Raw genomic sequence first — 17,982 nt, forward strand, 5'->3', positions numbered from 1 at the left:
TTTTTCCTCTAAAATCTTTGCTTATATAGTTTTTTGCCTTTTAAATAGTAACCTGTCATTTAGATATGACTAAGTTTAATTTCTTTGAAACTTGTTTATAAGTACTTTAAGCAGACTGTTCTGGGTTTTTAGCAAAACATTATGTGACTTGATCAGAAGCAGGCATATATCTAAATAAGGTGACACAGTAAGTTGCAGTACCAGGCTGAAGTTAGACAGAGGAGTTCCCAGGGCACACTTGCAGCAAGAGAGCCCAGCTCTCTGGCACTTGCTGCCACCTAGAGGTTATGCTGCAACAAATTGTCCTGGAAGTGCAGGTCCAAGCGTGGATGTGGGTCCCACTACAGCCCTGTACGGGAGAGTTTAGAGGGCTTCTTGTGCCCGTCCATCACATATTGCACACATGCAGCAGCTCATGCCCCTATCCATGATGTGCCTCCCCTGCTTCCCAAAGCACTTACCCACCTCCTGTCCCGCTCACCCTATTGCCTCAGCAGGAGCTAGGAGCAGCTTTAGTTGTAACAGGGCAATACAGGTGCCAAGCCACTGCTTCCAGCTGAAGGGAGAATTGACTGACAGATATAACAAAAATACGGGGAAGCCCCTTCACTTTGAACTCTAAACAAATTCCTAGGAAAGAAAAATATGAGAAAGAATCTCTCAAGCACGTACTAAGTGTCTTATTCCCAAAAATGAAAGTACTTGCTTATAATTTAAATAAAAAACACATCCAGCTAGTCTAAACTAACTCAGTTATTACCATGTTCCTAAAATAAAGACATACCTCTAGCCTGTGAAAAAGCCTAGCGCTCCGAGTGTTACAGCTAGGCTGGGTTGAGGTAGGCAGTGTACGTACAGTGTGGGAACACAGATGTGTATAGGGGCACATCCTGTGTTTACACACACACACACACACACACACACACACTTGTGCATGCTTCCACAAACTAAGCCTACTACGAATTGTGAGAATGGTTTACCAAACAGTCCCATAAAAAGTATGCAACCTAAATGGCTCCAGCAAGCATCATATAATATTAGCAGGAAGAAAGATATTTTTATCCTCTTATTCTTAAATCTTTATCTCATTATTTTTAAATCTCTCAGTTCACGTAACCTTTATTGCTAATAATTTCCCGATAGATTTCAGTGTATTGTCTTGTGACAGTAGTCTCAGACCTTCAGGCTGTGAACTCAGTTGTTGCAAGCTCCAAACTCAGCACTGTCACATCCAATACAAATTTTAAGTACACTCTATTAAAAGACTATTTACACACTAACCAGCACTGGTAAAAGCCTTAACTTGCATGTGTCCCTCCTGTGATCCACTTTAAGGTTACTTCATTAAGTAGGACAGCATACCACACAAGCTACAAAGTGCTTACCTTAGTTTTTTTTTTTAGGTAGCATGAATGAGTGTTTCAATGTAATCGTAGTCATGCTTTTGTTTCTTGTTGTCCCTGCAGTGAAATTAGAGCGGTTTGAAATCCCCATCAAAGTACGGTTAAGCCCTGAACCATGGACCCCGGAGACTGGGTTAGTAACAGATGCTTTCAAGTTGAAAAGGAAAGAACTGAAAAACCATTACCTCAACGACATCGAAAGAATGTATGGCGGCAAATAAATTTGAGTTGTCTTGACTAGACAGTTGTGCAGAAGGTCTCATGCCTCAATTTTAGGTGTCCTTGTATACTTAGATATCACATGTTAAAGATAATACACAAAATGGATGAATGTTTCTATAATCTCTAATGACAACAACAGAGGAGAAAAAAAAAATCTTAGATTCCAAATTCCTAGTTACTAGCAGAAAACACTGATGCTCTTTACCATTTCGTGTGATCATCTCCAGTTTTGAGATGGGCATAATTATGTGAAGCAGTGTGACCAGGTGAATGCTATTATTATTGTTCCTCTAGCATATTCAGACTGCTTTCATTCTTCTAATTCCTACTAAAGTCAATCCAATGGTGATTATTATGTCATATTAAAACTTAAGAAGGGAGAAAAATATCTAAAGCTTACCACTCTCCCTTTGAAAAAAAATTAAAAAAAAAAAAAACCCACACAACCATTAGTCAAGAGCTTGCTAGAGGTCACTAATAATGCATTGCTTGAAAACAGATGGATTCTTCTGCACATCAATCAATATCTTGACTATTTACAGTGCCTAAAAGAGAATACAAAGTACACTTACTGAAATAAAGGTGAACTGAAAAGCTTTCTAAAAATAAGTTATTTGACAATTCATTCAAGACTGCTGAATCCTGTTTCATCTTCCAATTCACGAAATACATTTTTACTTGCCATCATATTTTAATTCAAGCAGAACTTTCCACTAGGGCATGCAGCATAAAAGACAACTAAGACTTGCAGTGCTGCAAGCAGTAATGATGTTAGAGAAATCATCAGCTGAATGCCCAACTTGCATCTTGGCTGGCAAACAGCAGTGAAACTGATGGACGGTTGTCTTTAAGCAGATTTGTAACTCAAAGGAGAACTTGGGGTTTGCTTTGGGGGCAGGGGAAGTGTTTGGTTTTGTTTTTAAGACACTGAACCTCCGGAATGCTACACATATATGAGAAATATTACAAGTAACCTATATGTAAGTTACAGGATCAGGGTCTAAGATGACTGTATTCACAATACAGAAAAGTATTTCTGTTCACCTTTTAAATATTGTAACCAAGACAACCAGAAACCAATAGTAGTTTCTCCATTGTCTTGTTTTATTTATGGAAAAAGTAGTGTCTGGCTGGAGATCTTTGTTTTAAGGAACTTGTAAAAAAAGGGACAAATCACTCTACATAGAAATTCATTATTAAAAAAAAAAAAGTTCTTTTAATAACTGGAAATTGTAGGTATGCTGAAGTGAGAGGGTAGGGAATAATTTAATAATAGTTTATCATTTTGTGTGCAGTATTCTGTACTGTGTCTCTTGAATTGTTAGTACCCGAGCTCCTGCATCCCTGCTAGCTCTTTGCACTTAAACCATTAAATGCTGTAAAAAGTGGAAGTTCTTGATACTGTTCTACTTTGCACTTTTCTTAATCATTTTATATATGTTGCTTACATTTTGTACAGGTGTGGCCTCAACTGTTCTATATTATAAATTCCTTTTGAAGTATTTATAGATTTCTTCTATTCATATGTGTTGTGTATATGAGGATTAAAAAGGAAAAGTTGGTATTGTCACTGTACAGAAAGAAAAAGGTTTTGTAAGACTTCTCTTGAACCTACTAGCTTGCAATTTCAGGGCAAGTTTTTCCTTTATTGGGTGTATGTGTATTTTCCTTTTCCCCAGCTCAAACAGCTTTCAGCAAAAATAAATCATGGCTATAGACTGGTTAACCAGCTGCCCCTTCTCCTTGGGATGACCTTCTTTAACTTTCCCATGCATAGCTTCTCTCTCCAGTCCAGAACGAACATTGCCAGCTGATCTTGCAAGGACCCTGAGGGGAAGGGGAAAGAGCAAGTCTAGTGCTTAACACTGACTGCTGCGAGTTGGGCATGGAATTACAAAAGTCACTAAAAGGAACCAGGAAAAAGGTTTTCTAAAAAAAAAAAAATATATATATATATATATATATGTATTTTAAATGACACATACACTGGTTTATGAATACAGGAAATACTTCCCCTGTAAAAAGTAACTTTTCAGATTACTTAGTCCTGGAGAAGGTTACCAAGCTTTCCATGTTTAAAATTGGTCACAGTTAAATAGACTTTAGACAGTCTGTTAGCATCATAAAAATTAAATGTAAGAAAGTTATTTGCATTTCAGTCTTTGCAAGTTTATGATTTTTTTTAAAGCCATGAATGTATTTATATGAAATGTATTTTACCTAGACTCCAGTTACCTTCTGTGTCTTGGCTGACTTGAGAATTGATATTTTAAAAAATATATATATATATGCACACACATACAAAGTTAACATTTCAAAAATGGAATACAGTTGAATTGGTTCAACAAGTTTGTGTTCTGAAAAAATCTTTATATTGCACAAGTTGTCTTCAGTTACTGTTCAACACCTCACATTCTCTCCCAAACAGAGCATATCTTAACAAAAACAGTTTCTCAAAAGACGGAGCAGTTAGCATATGCTACAAAGGGTGAAAACTAGGCTGATTCTAGACTTGTTTATCTTTCAGTAAACTAAATGTGGTAGTGCTGCAGAAGACAATTAATACCCATCAGCTTTTTAAGCATTTTTAGGAGAAGGGGAAAAAAAGAGGATGGGATTATATCTAGCATTATACTTGGAAATAATTCATTACACTTCAGTAAGAACTTTATCCTTGTTTTTAATTAATTCTTTTGTGACAGAACTTGTAGAGAAGTAAGAAACAGATGATGTGTGGAAAAAAAGTGGCATTTACATATGAAATTATCACATCACATGAAGTGACAGTATATGGATACAAAACCCATTATCTGATGGCCAAGATGATATCTGTGCTTGACTGAAAGGACATACAACACAGGAGGGAAGCCTGAGGGAACAGCATATTTACTAGATCTGAAGGTGCCAAAGCTCTTCTGAAAGCAAGTTCAGTGTTCAAAACTGTATTTACAAGTTCGAGAAATGGTCCAACAAGAAACAAAATGAAGCTTCGATGTGTCTGAAACAAGATTATATTTAGGCATACTTGGATATAAATACAAAATTCACTAGGCAACAGTTTTTGAGGGAGAAAAGGGGGGATTACAGTGTATTATAAAACTCAACATGAATCAGCAATGTCACACTGTGCAAAAAAAAAAAAAAAAGTTTACAGTCAAGAGTATGTTTGATAAGAGTCAGAGTAAGCCTACTCACAACTAGTAGCTCCTCAGCTGTAAAGCCAGATCCAGATTTAGGCCCTCTACTTCAAGAAATACATAGGCTATCTAGAGAAAGCCAGAGCACAGCAACAGCAGTGGGGCTCGAAAGTATGATCTATGAATAACGTTAAAATGGTTGTGTAGGTAGCTTGGGAGAGAAAAGGAGCATGGCAAGATGTGATTAACCTTCTATGACCTATAATGCTACCCTAACACAAAGGTATAAAAAAAAAAGCTGGTTCCAGTGGAGAAAGAGGAAGAAGAAAGCCTAAATTACACTAAGGGGCATTTATGATTAGATACTTTAAAAGAAACAAAACTTTCATACAATGCCTTATTAAACAGTAACTGTTGCTGAGGATCTCTGCTATTGAAAGTCTTCAGAGCCAGCTAAACACCTTTCAAGAACAGCTGGAGACCTTGGGTGGGGTGGGGTGGGGTGGGGTGTGTGTATATATATAAAACATGTAACAGCAGAATGTTACTGAGTGGCTTTCCAGGAAAAACTTTAAGGTCTACACAGAGAAAGTAATGAATTATTCCCATAAGAGCAGGACAAGTGGTGTTTTAAAAAAGCCAGTGCAATGTTAACGTCCATTACAACATTTGAGCATAAAGTACTAGCGTGGAGAGCTGCCTCCCAGGTAGGCCAATATACTGGGCCGCAGTTCACACCAGTCACTTCCTGGCTATATAGCTAGGACATAAAGTTGGAGCTGAGAACGTGAGCTGCCAATTTTCAGTCAAAAAAGTCATCCAAGAACGACAGTTTCAAATAGACTAGATTGTATTCTAACGATAAATTAGTGACGTTCTGCAATTACATGCATTGCAACAGACAAAAAATTCCAGTTATGTATGTGTTGTGTTTTACTGGGCCTGCTTAGTGGCTAGGCACTGTGCAGGAGTTATCAAGTTTCCTTTTGGAGACTGAAGTTTAAACGTGAGAAGCTTAAAAATAGAGCAGAAGTAACCTTGAAAAGTAGAAAATGCTTCTTCTTTCCAGACACCTTTGCCACACTTACTTCTGCATAAGAGGGTGCCACAAAGATGCTTTACAAAGTACAGCCAGGAAAACTCGCAGACAGACAGTCACCTGCTCACAGGGATTGCCGGAAGATGCACAGAAAGGAAAACTCAGCTAATCCACAGTAGTGTGAATTCATCTGGATTAGTAAACAAAATACTTTTCCAGTTGACCCAGTGCTGCTGCAAAGTGGATTAACGATTAGATCTCGTTAACATCACAGGATTAAACCAGCCACAGGGGAATAGGACTGACTACATTTAATAAGTGTTTGTTGTTGCAGGGTCATTTTCATTTAATTTGATTTGAATGAGCTCTGACAGGGGCAATTCATTTCTCTGCACTAGTGTTTTGCTACTGGGAGCTCTAAAAGCTAGAAGCTTGTTGCACCTGCGCTGGGGAAAAAACAGTCTGGAGACAGTCAGTCCTGTTCCAGGCCGGAGGCTAACAAGTGGGCTCTGGTTATTCCTGACTCCATGGTCTGCAGAAGCACATACCTGATTAACAAAGGTAATTGGTCCTACGCTGTCTTTAATTGAAAATGTGTGGTCTGATCTCAGTCCAGTACTAATTACATTGGACAGAAACAGCTCTGTGCATGCTCTTTAGGGAGGAAGCGTAACAGATGTTGGGGGTTGGGGAAATTATTTAACACCTCTTTCTGCTCTGAACCACTGTTACGTCTCCCTCTCACAGGCTTCTGTCAAACATCTAAAAATAAAACCAGCCCAAGCGCAACTTAGGGTAGCAATTCCCCTAACGTTGCAGCACTTCCCAACAAAAATCCCAGCCCTGGAAGGGGCTGCTAGGGGGTTTATTTGTTTTAAACAACATATCTAATGCAAATCTTTCTTTTGAGCATAAATCGCCTTATCACTTGTGCTGCTCCCCCAGGGAGCGAACCCGAAGAACAGATTGCTGTCCCCGATAGCTGCCTGCCCTCCAGGACGCAGCCTCTCCGGATACGTCAGGTTTTATGGGCTCTTTCAACCAGGGTCATTCCCTGCTGTATGCCTGAAACGCGACCGTCCGCCTGTCCCCCCAGCCCAGGGGGGTGAGGAAGGGGCAGACCCACAACTGAGGGGACCCCGCATGGCAGAGGGTGCAGCCAGCCGCTCCATTCCCCCCCCCACACACACACTACTTCTCCGTACCCCAACATGACACTGGCACTACCCCTTGGGGGTCCACACGTAGCTTTGTGTGGGGAGCTGAGCTGTTTGGTTTTTAAAAGTCCTTTTTTTTCTTTGTTATTTTTAAAATCTGGATCTTTGCTCCAAACACCAGGAGGCAAAGCAACAGGGCTGTGAGGGGCAGGAATGCACAGGTGGTGACAGTGACTTCTTTAAGGAGCTCTGCAAACAAATGGCAAATCACAACTGAAGCTTCATTTCTAAAAAGTCACTCTGACTCAGTTTTAACCTACACACAGCCCACTCCGAGCTTTTGCTGGCAAGCACCAGTTCTTGCTGTGAGAAGAAAATTGTTCACACCACAAAAATAAATAAGTAAACCAAACACCTACAGAAAAGCAAACTAATGCTTGGTGCTGCTGGAAGAAAATAATTCTCACTACCTTTTGGAATATCAAGAGAACCAAAAGCTAGAAGCTTGCGAGATTATCTACTGTATTTTCTCTTTTCTACCCACCACTACACTTTTCATAAACCTCCCTTAGGTCATGAGTACGCAACATGCCTGTAACATATCTGAGCCAAAAAAAACCTGCTTGGAAGAGAGATGATTTTGTAAAAGGGCTCATAAGAAAACAAACAAAATACACACATGCACAACAGAAAATATCTTACCACCTAGGTAGCAATCTCATCCCCTACTGTTTGAGAGTTTTACTAGTGTTTAAAAAGTAAAATAAAATCACAACTATCCTTACATCACAGTGTTTCTCAGTTACATTTTGCTCAAGAATAACCAAAAAGAAGTAATGAATTGAGATTCAAAACTCTTACAAAAAAAAAGAAGAGGGAAAATACCCTGGGGCACAAATATCTCCTTTCTACCAGGCTCTCTTCTGGAAAAACCTGAAAGCTAAAAGACAGGCTTTGAGAAAAACAGGCCCCCATTCTTTCAAACTGTGACCCAGCAGACTGTAGTGTTGTCTGATGCTGTTTACACATGGGCCAAGACAAGGCCAAGTCAACGTCACACAAACAAGCGGGTCCCCGTTCTGGCCTACCATTGAAATGCATCCTTTTCACTGAACGCAACGCAGGGAAACTGGCACAGACCTCAAAGAGCAGGCCTCAGCCTGGGGGAAAGGGATATAGAAACCGCACACACACACACACACAAAAGATATATAAACATATAAATGCTGAAGACACTGTGAATCTGTAACACACATGACTGCTGTATTCACCTAGAAGTGCCATAGCAACTGAATTTAGGAAGTTACCAAATAAACAAGTTAATAGTAGAGAAGATGTGAGGCTTTCAAAACATTCACAGGATTTCAAAATACCCACACCTACAGGCAGGGAACTGCAAGATGAAAACACTTAAGAAAACTTGCCTGTCCACTGCAGTTCTAGACCTCCCTCCAGCACCAGATATACCAGAAGCAGCCTGCTGGTATTGGGTCCTCTCCTCTCCACTCCTTTTTGCCTAAGCAAGAGACCCTCTGCAGCTAATTATCAATTACTTCAATTGCTTCAATTATTCTGCTTCTGGGTATGTGACCACAACAGCTGCTGCTGCTCAGGCTCCTTTGCCCACCACCTTTCCTTGCACCTCTTGCCTGCACACGCCAGCCGGCAGCGTTCCTGCGCTGCGGGCTGCCGGGGGGCTCCTGGCAGCCCCTGACCACCGCTCGCACGCAGGGCGCTTGCATTTGCTGAGCAGCCACAGAGCAGCCGTTCTGCCACGGCTCTGCCAGGCTGCCTGCACGCCCTGGGCCCAGATGCCTGCCGACTTCACCACGGACAGCCCTGCAAATGGGACTGACGAGTAGCCAAAGGTCACAGCGCGAGACTCGGCTCCTTTCTGGCTTTATTTTGCTGCAACCAAACTTTCCCAAGCGTTTATGCTTCCAGAAGATCTTGTCTCCCTACCTCAGGGAGTGTGCCAGGCACCTCAGCTCGCACTGCTCTCGCAGGGAAACTGCGACGCTGCTCAGCTGCACCAGCTGTGCCCCGCGAGCGAGCGAGCCCAGCCGGGGCTCAGCACGCAGCAGTGCCCTCACCTGTGCACAGCCTGCTCCCAGCAGCTGAGGACTGCTCAGCTGCTTTCTGTATGGCTGCTTTTTTCCAGATGCATCTTTCAGACAGAATTAGATTATTTTATCCCTTCTAGTGTGAAAGTGAGCATGTGAATGAAGTCTGGCACCGTTAGGAGGGGGAATGAGCGGTTTCAAGCACCAAGCTCTTTGCTCCCTATTTGGGGGGGGGGGGGGGGGAAGGAGAGGGAGAGCAATGCAGCCTGCACTTCCCCCAGTATCAGATAGCAGTACGGTGATAAAAGAAAGGGCAGCCGAGTGCCCAGGCTGCAAGGCTGAGCGGTTAACACCAGCCTTGAGCAGAGGGCTCAGTCCCTGCATTTCTTGCATGAACTGTTTTATTCCAGCACAATCCTTCCACCCACCTCTGTGCAGAGCACAGCAGCCTGGCCCTGCTCAGAGCTAGTGCTCAAGGCGGGCAGGACACTGCGGCACAGTGGGACCAGCTCTGCTGCCCACAGAGGCAGACGACTTTGTTACGCTTTGGGGCCCGTTTCTGTCACTGCTCCACTTCTGCCGCTACCCGAACCGCAGCTCTGCAGGCCGGCGCAACCAGGCTGCTGCCACGGCCCTGTCTATTTCTCATCCCACAGCTTGCTTACCTAGGTTGTTCTCGTGCATTGGCTTGTACAGTGCTCAAGGCTTATCCTGGAGCAAGAGTTGTTCTTTAACTCTTTGGCTTGATTTGTGACGTTTCCTACAATACACATCTGTATTACTGTACATCCAGAGAACTTTTTCATCAGTCACCTTTAGATCTTAGTTTAATGTCTTCCTCTTTACAATCAATTTGTATACCACCTTGTCATCTGACCACAATGCCATTACCGCAGGCAGCGCCCTGCAGGCACCTTTTCAAATAATTAAAAGCAATACCATTATCGTTGCATTAGCCACCCTTCCATCTCTTTAAAGCATGGACAGTTATACCTAAGTATAACGGATTAGGAGGGACAAGTCTCAGTCTGCTGAAGCAAGAGTATTTTGGCTTACATGGAAGCTTCAAAAAAATAAAGTGGAAGTTGTTCCCACTAAGAAAGTCTCAGTAATTTGTCAAAGCACTATGGCTTGGCTGATGCATGATAGCTTTTAAAGCCACCCATAGCTTCTTTTCATGAATCCAGAAATGTAACACCAAGAATATCTTATTAGAATTTAAATCTTAAGTATGCAAACAAGAAGCAGCATAGACTCTTTCTAAAAAACCTAGTCAGGCAAAGAGCATGGCTAGAACATCCAAAATAACCTAACAGTCTATCTTTTCTTTTCAGATAAAGATTAATGAACAATTTTAAGGACCAAGTGCATTCACTAGGAATGCTGCACTACACAATCCAGTTCTTTCAGCATCATGATTTTAGCCAGACTGCACTGAAGGAAACAGAAGCGCTGACATTAACGTCAAAGGAGGACCGATTCTGATGCTACAGACTTAAATTTCCTCTATAACGTTCACGCATATTTTTTCTCCCACAGCAAAACTGGCTCAAGTTCTTACATGTGGTCACTACTGCATCTTCCTATCTCTACTCTAACTCTGCGTGGATTCACTGTAAACTGGATACCTAAGAAGTTGGGTTAAAAAAAAATCCCTGAGGGGACCGGTACTTCTCAAGCCAGCTTTGTCATTGCAGAAGACTACTGCAAAATTCACATGCCAAACTACGTATTATCATTGGATACAAACAGTATCTTGTGAAGGCCTAGACATTTCAATTATTGAAAAATTTTGAGGCATGGGGAAAAAAAAGATCAAGCTTCAGAAACAGTTTCAATGTGAATGCAACAGCATACTGCATGCTAGCATTAAATCAGCAGAAGGCATGTTAAATCTTTAGCTTAGCATCAATTTTGGTAGTTAAAATTGTATGAAAAAAGGATGAAAACCCAACAAGCTGCCAACATTCTTAAAATCTCTTATTGAGCAAGTTATACAAGAGTCAGCGTTCTAGTCAGGATTCAGGCAATATGACTCGGGTATAATGCAATTGCTTGCTTCAACCTGGACATTGTGAAGAGCTGTAAGTACATATATCTATATATATATATTTTAAGTCACAGAAGCTGACTGTCCAATGGACTTCCATACTAGGATAACTAAAACACTGTATCAGCCACGCTAGGAGGTTTGCTGTGAGGATTTCCTCCAATACAAGCAGAATTACGCTGATCACAACCAAAATTTCCCCCTATAAGCAAGAGAGAATCATTATGCGTATCTGTAGCCTTTTATTTAATTTTTGTCCCAGTGATTAATGTCTCTTTCTGCTTGAACACTGTCCATCAGCAGGACTCTGGCCTCTAAGAGATACCATAGGCTCTATTAGTTTAGGAAATATTCCGGAATTGCAGTGCTAACTGCTACTGAGGAACTCAGCTAGGTTAAACAAGAATAGGGGAAGGACTGTTACAGTTTTCTGAGTATGAGAGAGATTTGCACCCCTTAAAGCTTCAACGTGTTGGATGCTAAAGTGTGTACTTAATACATTTTATTTAATATCAACTTGTTACTAACCATTTTCCAATGCTACATCCTACAGGCAGCTTTGAAAGCTGCTTGTGGCAGATCGCCTAAGTGTCCAAGAAATACTGACTAACCACATACCTTCATAGCCCATCTGCTTCTCCTTCCCCCCAGAACATGCAAAGTGTGTGCAAGACACTATATTTCAGTCCCGCCTTTAGAAAGGGCTGCTCTTGTGAAAAAATTTAACTTTCCTTGTACATTTCACAAAGAAAAGCACAAGACCTCCTGCCAAGTAACGCTAGCCTCTATATTAACAAAACATCTAATTCCAATTATCTGTTGCTCTATCTGTACCTTTTCAATACCTGAAAGAATCCTGAGGTTTTGCTGAATTGTAGCAATTTGTGATTTACATCAGTCCACCTATTCTACCTTATAGTTCAACCAGACATTTAAATAATACCATCACACATTAACTGCACTTTACACTGGAAAAAGATACATACCATATATACAGATATGCCTAAAAATAGTATACATTTACAAATACATAAATATACAAAAGGAGTTTGGCTATATCCAATTTAGATGTTTCTAACATTCAGTGTCTCCAGTAGAAAAATTTTCAGAAGTCTGTTAGAAGAATGTAGGCTTCAATATACCTTCTGGTTTAGAGAAGATGTATAGTGCAAAGGTAAGTAATAATATTCCCAGATTTCGGGCAGAAAGACTTAAAAAAAAATCCGCCTGCACATATCAGGCCACAAACCTCAAAATGATCTACTGTATGTCCTAAAAATAGACAGTGTTGATTTATTTTTACCTGTATTTACATCTCATTGTACTTTTGGGGTGTGATAAGACAGGAAAATTAAGAATTATTTTTACTTCCTATACTCATCTCACATCTGTCCAATCAGCAGGGAATAATAACCAGTTTACATCATTGGAAGAGCACCACAAATTGTAATTCCGTTTGTGCTATTAGCATCAAGATGATGTGGAACCTGTGACTGAAAAGATACGAGTATTTTTCAGTACACTGATCTTTTACAGTTTATCTTTGTCCCATGAATACACAGTACTATTTTTGGTTATAGTTCATACATTGTCCTAAATTCTATTAAATTACAAATTAAAGAGGAAAGCATACCACGGAACAGAGTCACACCAGACAGCCAATCCCGTAAGACCCCGACGACAGAACTACCTACTTGCACAAAGTCCTCAGTTCCTCGAGGACTCCCCAGTAAAAGCAACCTCTGCAGCGTTCAGTGGGAAACAGGAACCTTACAAATCCAGGTTATAATGCCCAGCCAGGCCACACTGCCCCAGGACTCAGGGAAAGGTAACACAAATAAGCCTTTTAGTCCAAACTTTAGTCCATTAGGAATTCAGGCCTTCTAAAACAATTCCATTACACGTAACTCACAATGCAGCTACAGATCATTCCACTCGGATGAGTAACGGTATTCAGCCTGACAGTCTGTTGCATCTTGAAGAAAAAAGTGCTTTAAACTCTCAGAATCTAGGAACTCTAGTTTGACAGAAGGATAAATTGCACAGCTGGTGATGTAAGTTCACATCAGAGTTCATGCTTACTCTGCCGGCATGAATATATGCACCAAAGTACTTAACCAGCTAAGAGGCATTCATATGGCGGCATGCAGAGACCTTGATATGTATTAATCTCAGCACTAACCATTCAAGCACTTTCGTACGCTTCAATACATTGTATACTGTTGGGAAAGTTAAAAAAAGATGGAGCTACAAACCCTGTGGGGCTGAATTCAATTAGCTTGTAAGAATACATAGATTAGCCACTGAAATTCAACACTATTTTTCTACCAATACTATTCTAAGGCACCTGTGTTACAGATGCAGGGCAAGATGGCAGTTTAGTCAGTCCGTTCAATCACTGGACTCAATAGATTAATTATATTAATTTATATTATTAAGTCCAACCTTCAAAAGGTCATTAAACGTTGCTAGAAGTGAAAATCCACACAGATGCTGACCTTGCATTCAGCATCATCTTTCCATTGCCAGTAGCTAAAAACTATCTGCACTTTGTAAGTGATCATTAGTCATCTGACATTTTAAACAGCAAAATAAAGTGAATAAAGCATCACAGTTACCACATTAACTGCTCATTTGAGCGTTTCATTTCTTTTTAGGAGAGAAACAGCAGAGGCACAACAATCTCTTCTCAGTGAACATATTTACAATTCAAGGATCCGGCACAAGTTGCGTTTGAATTCATCCACATATTTGCCGGACAGCAGTCTAAACTTCAGTAAATTTTAGATGAGGGAAATGTCACATTTGAGATTTTTACTCTAGCTAATTCAACACTATTTGTTCACTATTTCTTCACCACTACAAGTTCACTGTGCTCGTGGAGAGGCACTTGCTGTGGGGTTACTTACTGTTCAAAATATGCTGTTCTCACTGCAGCAATGGCAGAGCTGACAAACAGCCTGTTCTACAGTGTCCTCGTACCATGCTGCAACAACCAGAACACATAACTCGCAACTAGAATACATGCAGTAAAGATGGGAAAGCCACAGGTTATTTGCTGTACTTTTAATACCGTAGAAATAAACTACGAAAACTTCTAGAAAAATAAATAAAGCAGAAGGTCAGGGTTTTTTGTTTATAGGAAACTTACAAGAGGTCTTGAACAGTTTTAAAAACTTACAAAATACATTCAAGTGTGGAAAGTCACTTTACTTATAAAACAGCATTTCTTTATAACGTGTTTTCCCCCCAATCAGGATATCAAAGTATAGGCATATCAAAAGTGTCATTCACGCCATCAGGACATATCGCTTTTCTCCACTCCAAGAAACAGCCCAAGTATTTTAAGTCAATATAACTGTAGTATTCCTGAAGAGCAAAATAACATAAAAAAGTGATTAATAAGGACAATACAGGGAATAAATACACAAGATAGAACATTTACCAAGTCTTCGGTAGCCACAAGTTGGTATTCAAAAGTGCTTATCTCTTCAGCTGGCTTTGTTTCACTGGTCTGTTATAGGCTAGTAATTTGGTATCAAACATAAGTAAATGGCAGTTTTCAGACTCTCGGTCACAGTTTACATGTTCAACTTATAAAGGGCCAATGTAAATTTAAGATACTACAGCAGAGTCAGCAGCAGGGAACACTAAACCAGCCTCAACGATTTTGCAGTGAATAAACCAAGTAAAAAGCATTTACATGTTCTCTTCTCTGGACTTTACCACAGAAGTGGTAACAAGCAGTGCAGCGCAGCGCTGTGACATTCCTAACTTCTCCAGCTAATCTGGAGGAGAATTTTTGTCTGTGCCATTAATCATTCAGCTCTAAAAATCACCGATTTCATTTATTCAGCTGTATTACCACTCAGTATGCTCCGTAAACACTGGTATGCTCCATAAAAATACTTTGGGAAACAGCATTTTCAGTTATAAAAAGCAACATTTAATTATGGGAGCGCTGAAGCACTGGAACAAGATGAGGGAAATAGGTGGCAAATGACTAACGCTTCTGCCTAGACAGAAGGAATTAGCTGCTAATCCATTTCCCCCCAAAATCCAGCCAATAAGTATCTATTCCCAGAAAAAGTTTATCAAGTACAGGTAAACGTGTGTGTTCTGGTGACTGTGTTCAAAATTCAATAGCCAAATGTTACAGTTGCCCCCTTCACTACACTGTAAAATGCAGTGAGACAAAACATGCTTTGCGTGTGCAAAGCAGGCCTGTAACACAACTTATGTACGCAACAACAAATTAAAAAAACAAAAACACACCACACCATGACACAGCTCAATAGCGCTGTATCAGCAACAGGCAAATTGAAGGTTAGGCTTTCTTTTCAAATTTTTAGAAGACATACAATTATATGAGCCTCTCACACTACGTTAAGACCAACTGCAATTAAATAGGCCAACCCTTTCTTCACCACATACAGAAATAATGTATTTACAGTATTTACAATTTTCAAAGATTTTGGACTTCTTACATTGTTTTGCAACGATTCATATTCTTCAAGATGAAGAATAGTTACACAGTAGCTTTAGGAACTATTCAGAACATAAAACAGTTTCTGTAATAAGTCAGGTTACTAATTCTAACTTACTGATGTAAAGACTAGAGTGCCTTAAAAGGAAATAAAACCAGCCATTTCACCTAAATATCATGCTATCCCATTATTTGCGGGATAATATCACATAATCTACAGATGTTTTACGCAGGTTAGATATTGTTTAGTTTCATAGTTTTCCGATTTAAGTAATAAAAGCAAGGGAGCTGCAGTTCTAACTCCTTTGTGTATTCAGGTTGCTGCTGTCATTGCAACATTGTCAAGATCAGAGCCACAAGTTCCTCTCATGTATCTTCAGTTACAAGCAAGTGTATTCTTCTCTATATAAGTTTTTTTTTTTTTTTGCCCAGCTTAAAATAGAAATGTACCAATTTGAAATACAACATTCTGATACTCAGATTTACTCTAAGTTTCCAGGTTAAGACTGGCAAACTTCTAACCTGTACCCTTGAAAAGTACTTTAAAGCAGTTTAAAAGGGTTTTAACTTTAGAGTTAATGTAAGATTTTAAAAGCCCAGACTCATGAAAAGTAATATTAAAAAAAAAAAAGTATAATTGAGCTCTGCATGAGAGGAAAATATTATTTGTGTTCAGAGCTTTTCTCCTTCCAAGTTCACAATAATCAAAGCACCTGTTCTGAATAATAGTACTAGAGAGAAAATTGAAGGCCTCGCAGCAACACACACTTTCAGTGCCACTTTTTTTATTACAATGTTTCCCGAAAAGACAATAGGGATTGAAAACTTGCATGTTTCAGTGCTACTTTTTTAATATAGTATTTACTGAAAAGAAAATAGGGATTTAAATTTAATTGGTTAAAGATGGAAAAAAATAGTCCATCCTTCACAGCAACAAAATTAACAGTTAAAGCAGACTGTTTTGTTAAGCAGACAATATTGTTAACTGCTTTCTTACACTGCAAGACTTCAAAAGAAAGATAATCAATTTGAAGTCCTTTGCATGCTTTTAGCAGAGCTGTTGGCATAAGGGCTCTGAATCATTCAGTATTCCCCACATATGAATCAACATATATTAACCACAACCAAATTCTGAGAAGCTTAAGTCAGAAGAAAACCTGAAGAATATTTAATCCTTCCAATTCTTCCATACCAAGGAAGGTAACATTAGCTTTTCAATAGATTTTTTTTTTTTTTTGAGATTACAAAGTAAGGATCTATATTTGCTACTTTCACAAACAGCAGAAATCATTGTCAGTCCTTCCTAGACTCTTATAACCAACTGAAAGCAAGTAGCTTTGAGACTTCTATATACATGCCACAAGCATCTTCTTCAAAAGAGGGAAGATGCTACTGTAAAAACAGACCTTTTCAAGTTGAAGCAATTACATGTTTGGTCAGAATTGTACATTAAGATTATTTTGAATTCAAATAGTAGAGTTTGAGCATTCAATATTACATACAAAAAGTCTGTAAGTGGCAGCATTGCTGCATGTAAGGCATTTTAGGAATGATACCAACACAGCTCATTGCCTTCAGCATTTCATTAGGTTCAACTAACATCAGCAACCTCTTACATTTTAAGATTGTTTACTACTAAAACCATGGCCATTGGGATCAATGCAGAGACATCTGCAGAGCTTCCACAGCAACAGATGCAACAGGAAGAGTGAGCCTTTCCCATGCTTGGAGGATGACCGTCTGTACAGCTAACTTCAACACGCCGAAGGAAAGAGGTCACTTCCCGTAGTCAGTCCTCACTAACTGGCCCAGTCCTGAAAGCGGAAACAGTCACTTGCAATCTTCCACACTGTGTTGGTAGGTGTGGCTTGTGCTGTCAGCAAGAAGTTCTGATTGAAGTAGCGCTGCTTGTTGCCATCAAATTTTACTGTCCCACATGTCACTACCAGGACTGTCGTCTGGCTCTGAGTAGCTTGCTCTTCACAAGGAGAAAAAGTATATAAAAAAATCCCCAATAACACAAACAAAGACTAACAGCTAAAGAAGTAGGAAATGTACATAAAAGTTTCATTTAATTCTATTTATATTAGTTATAGGCTAACACATAGTTATACACTCATAAAAAATACAGTTTTGTTGTATCATATCTACATAGACAATTGTTTATTCATTTGCAAACAATGCTTTTTAGTGGCTTTTTTATTTTCAACACATGCTGCTCATTTTAGAGCACTATGAAAAGCCCCTGGGTTTTTGCTTGGAATAAGCTCTCGTTATTTGATATATTCAGCAAGTTGCACATACTTTCCTCCCTTCTGTTAGAGACTGTACTCTTTTCACAGCAGAGCAAAGCAAACAAGATTGACCATAGGTTTTTTTCTGCTTATATTCCCAAAATATTTATTAGAAGTCATTTATTAACTTC

General features: G+C 39.7%; 2 protein-coding genes across 24 annotated transcripts in view; one reads left to right on the plus strand and one right to left on the minus strand.

Moving 5' to 3' along the window:
- ACSL4 (acyl-CoA synthetase long chain family member 4) overlaps window positions 1–2,064 on the plus strand; it is a 66,595-nt gene extending 64,531 nt beyond the window's left edge. For all 14 annotated transcript variants that reach the window (XM_068956918.1, XM_068956921.1, XM_068956914.1 and 11 more), the window contains one exon: window positions 1,467–2,064. In XM_068956918.1, coding sequence (XP_068813019.1) covers window positions 1,467–1,624 — 158 coding nt within the window. In that variant the 3' untranslated portion in view covers window positions 1,625–2,064. The remainder of the gene's footprint in view (window positions 1–1,466) is intronic.
- NXT2 (nuclear transport factor 2 like export factor 2) overlaps window positions 2,000–17,982 on the minus strand; it is a 95,741-nt gene continuing 79,758 nt past the window's right edge. For all 10 annotated transcript variants that reach the window (XM_068956951.1, XM_068956948.1, XM_068956954.1 and 7 more), the window contains one exon: window positions 2,000–17,535. In XM_068956951.1, coding sequence (XP_068813052.1) covers window positions 17,357–17,535 — 179 coding nt within the window. In that variant the 3' untranslated portion in view covers window positions 2,000–17,356. The remainder of the gene's footprint in view (window positions 17,536–17,982) is intronic.

This window comes from Struthio camelus, chromosome 11 (genome assembly GCF_040807025.1).
Source record: "Struthio camelus isolate bStrCam1 chromosome 11, bStrCam1.hap1, whole genome shotgun sequence".
NCBI classification, from domain to species: Eukaryota; Metazoa; Chordata; class Aves; order Struthioniformes; family Struthionidae; genus Struthio; species Struthio camelus.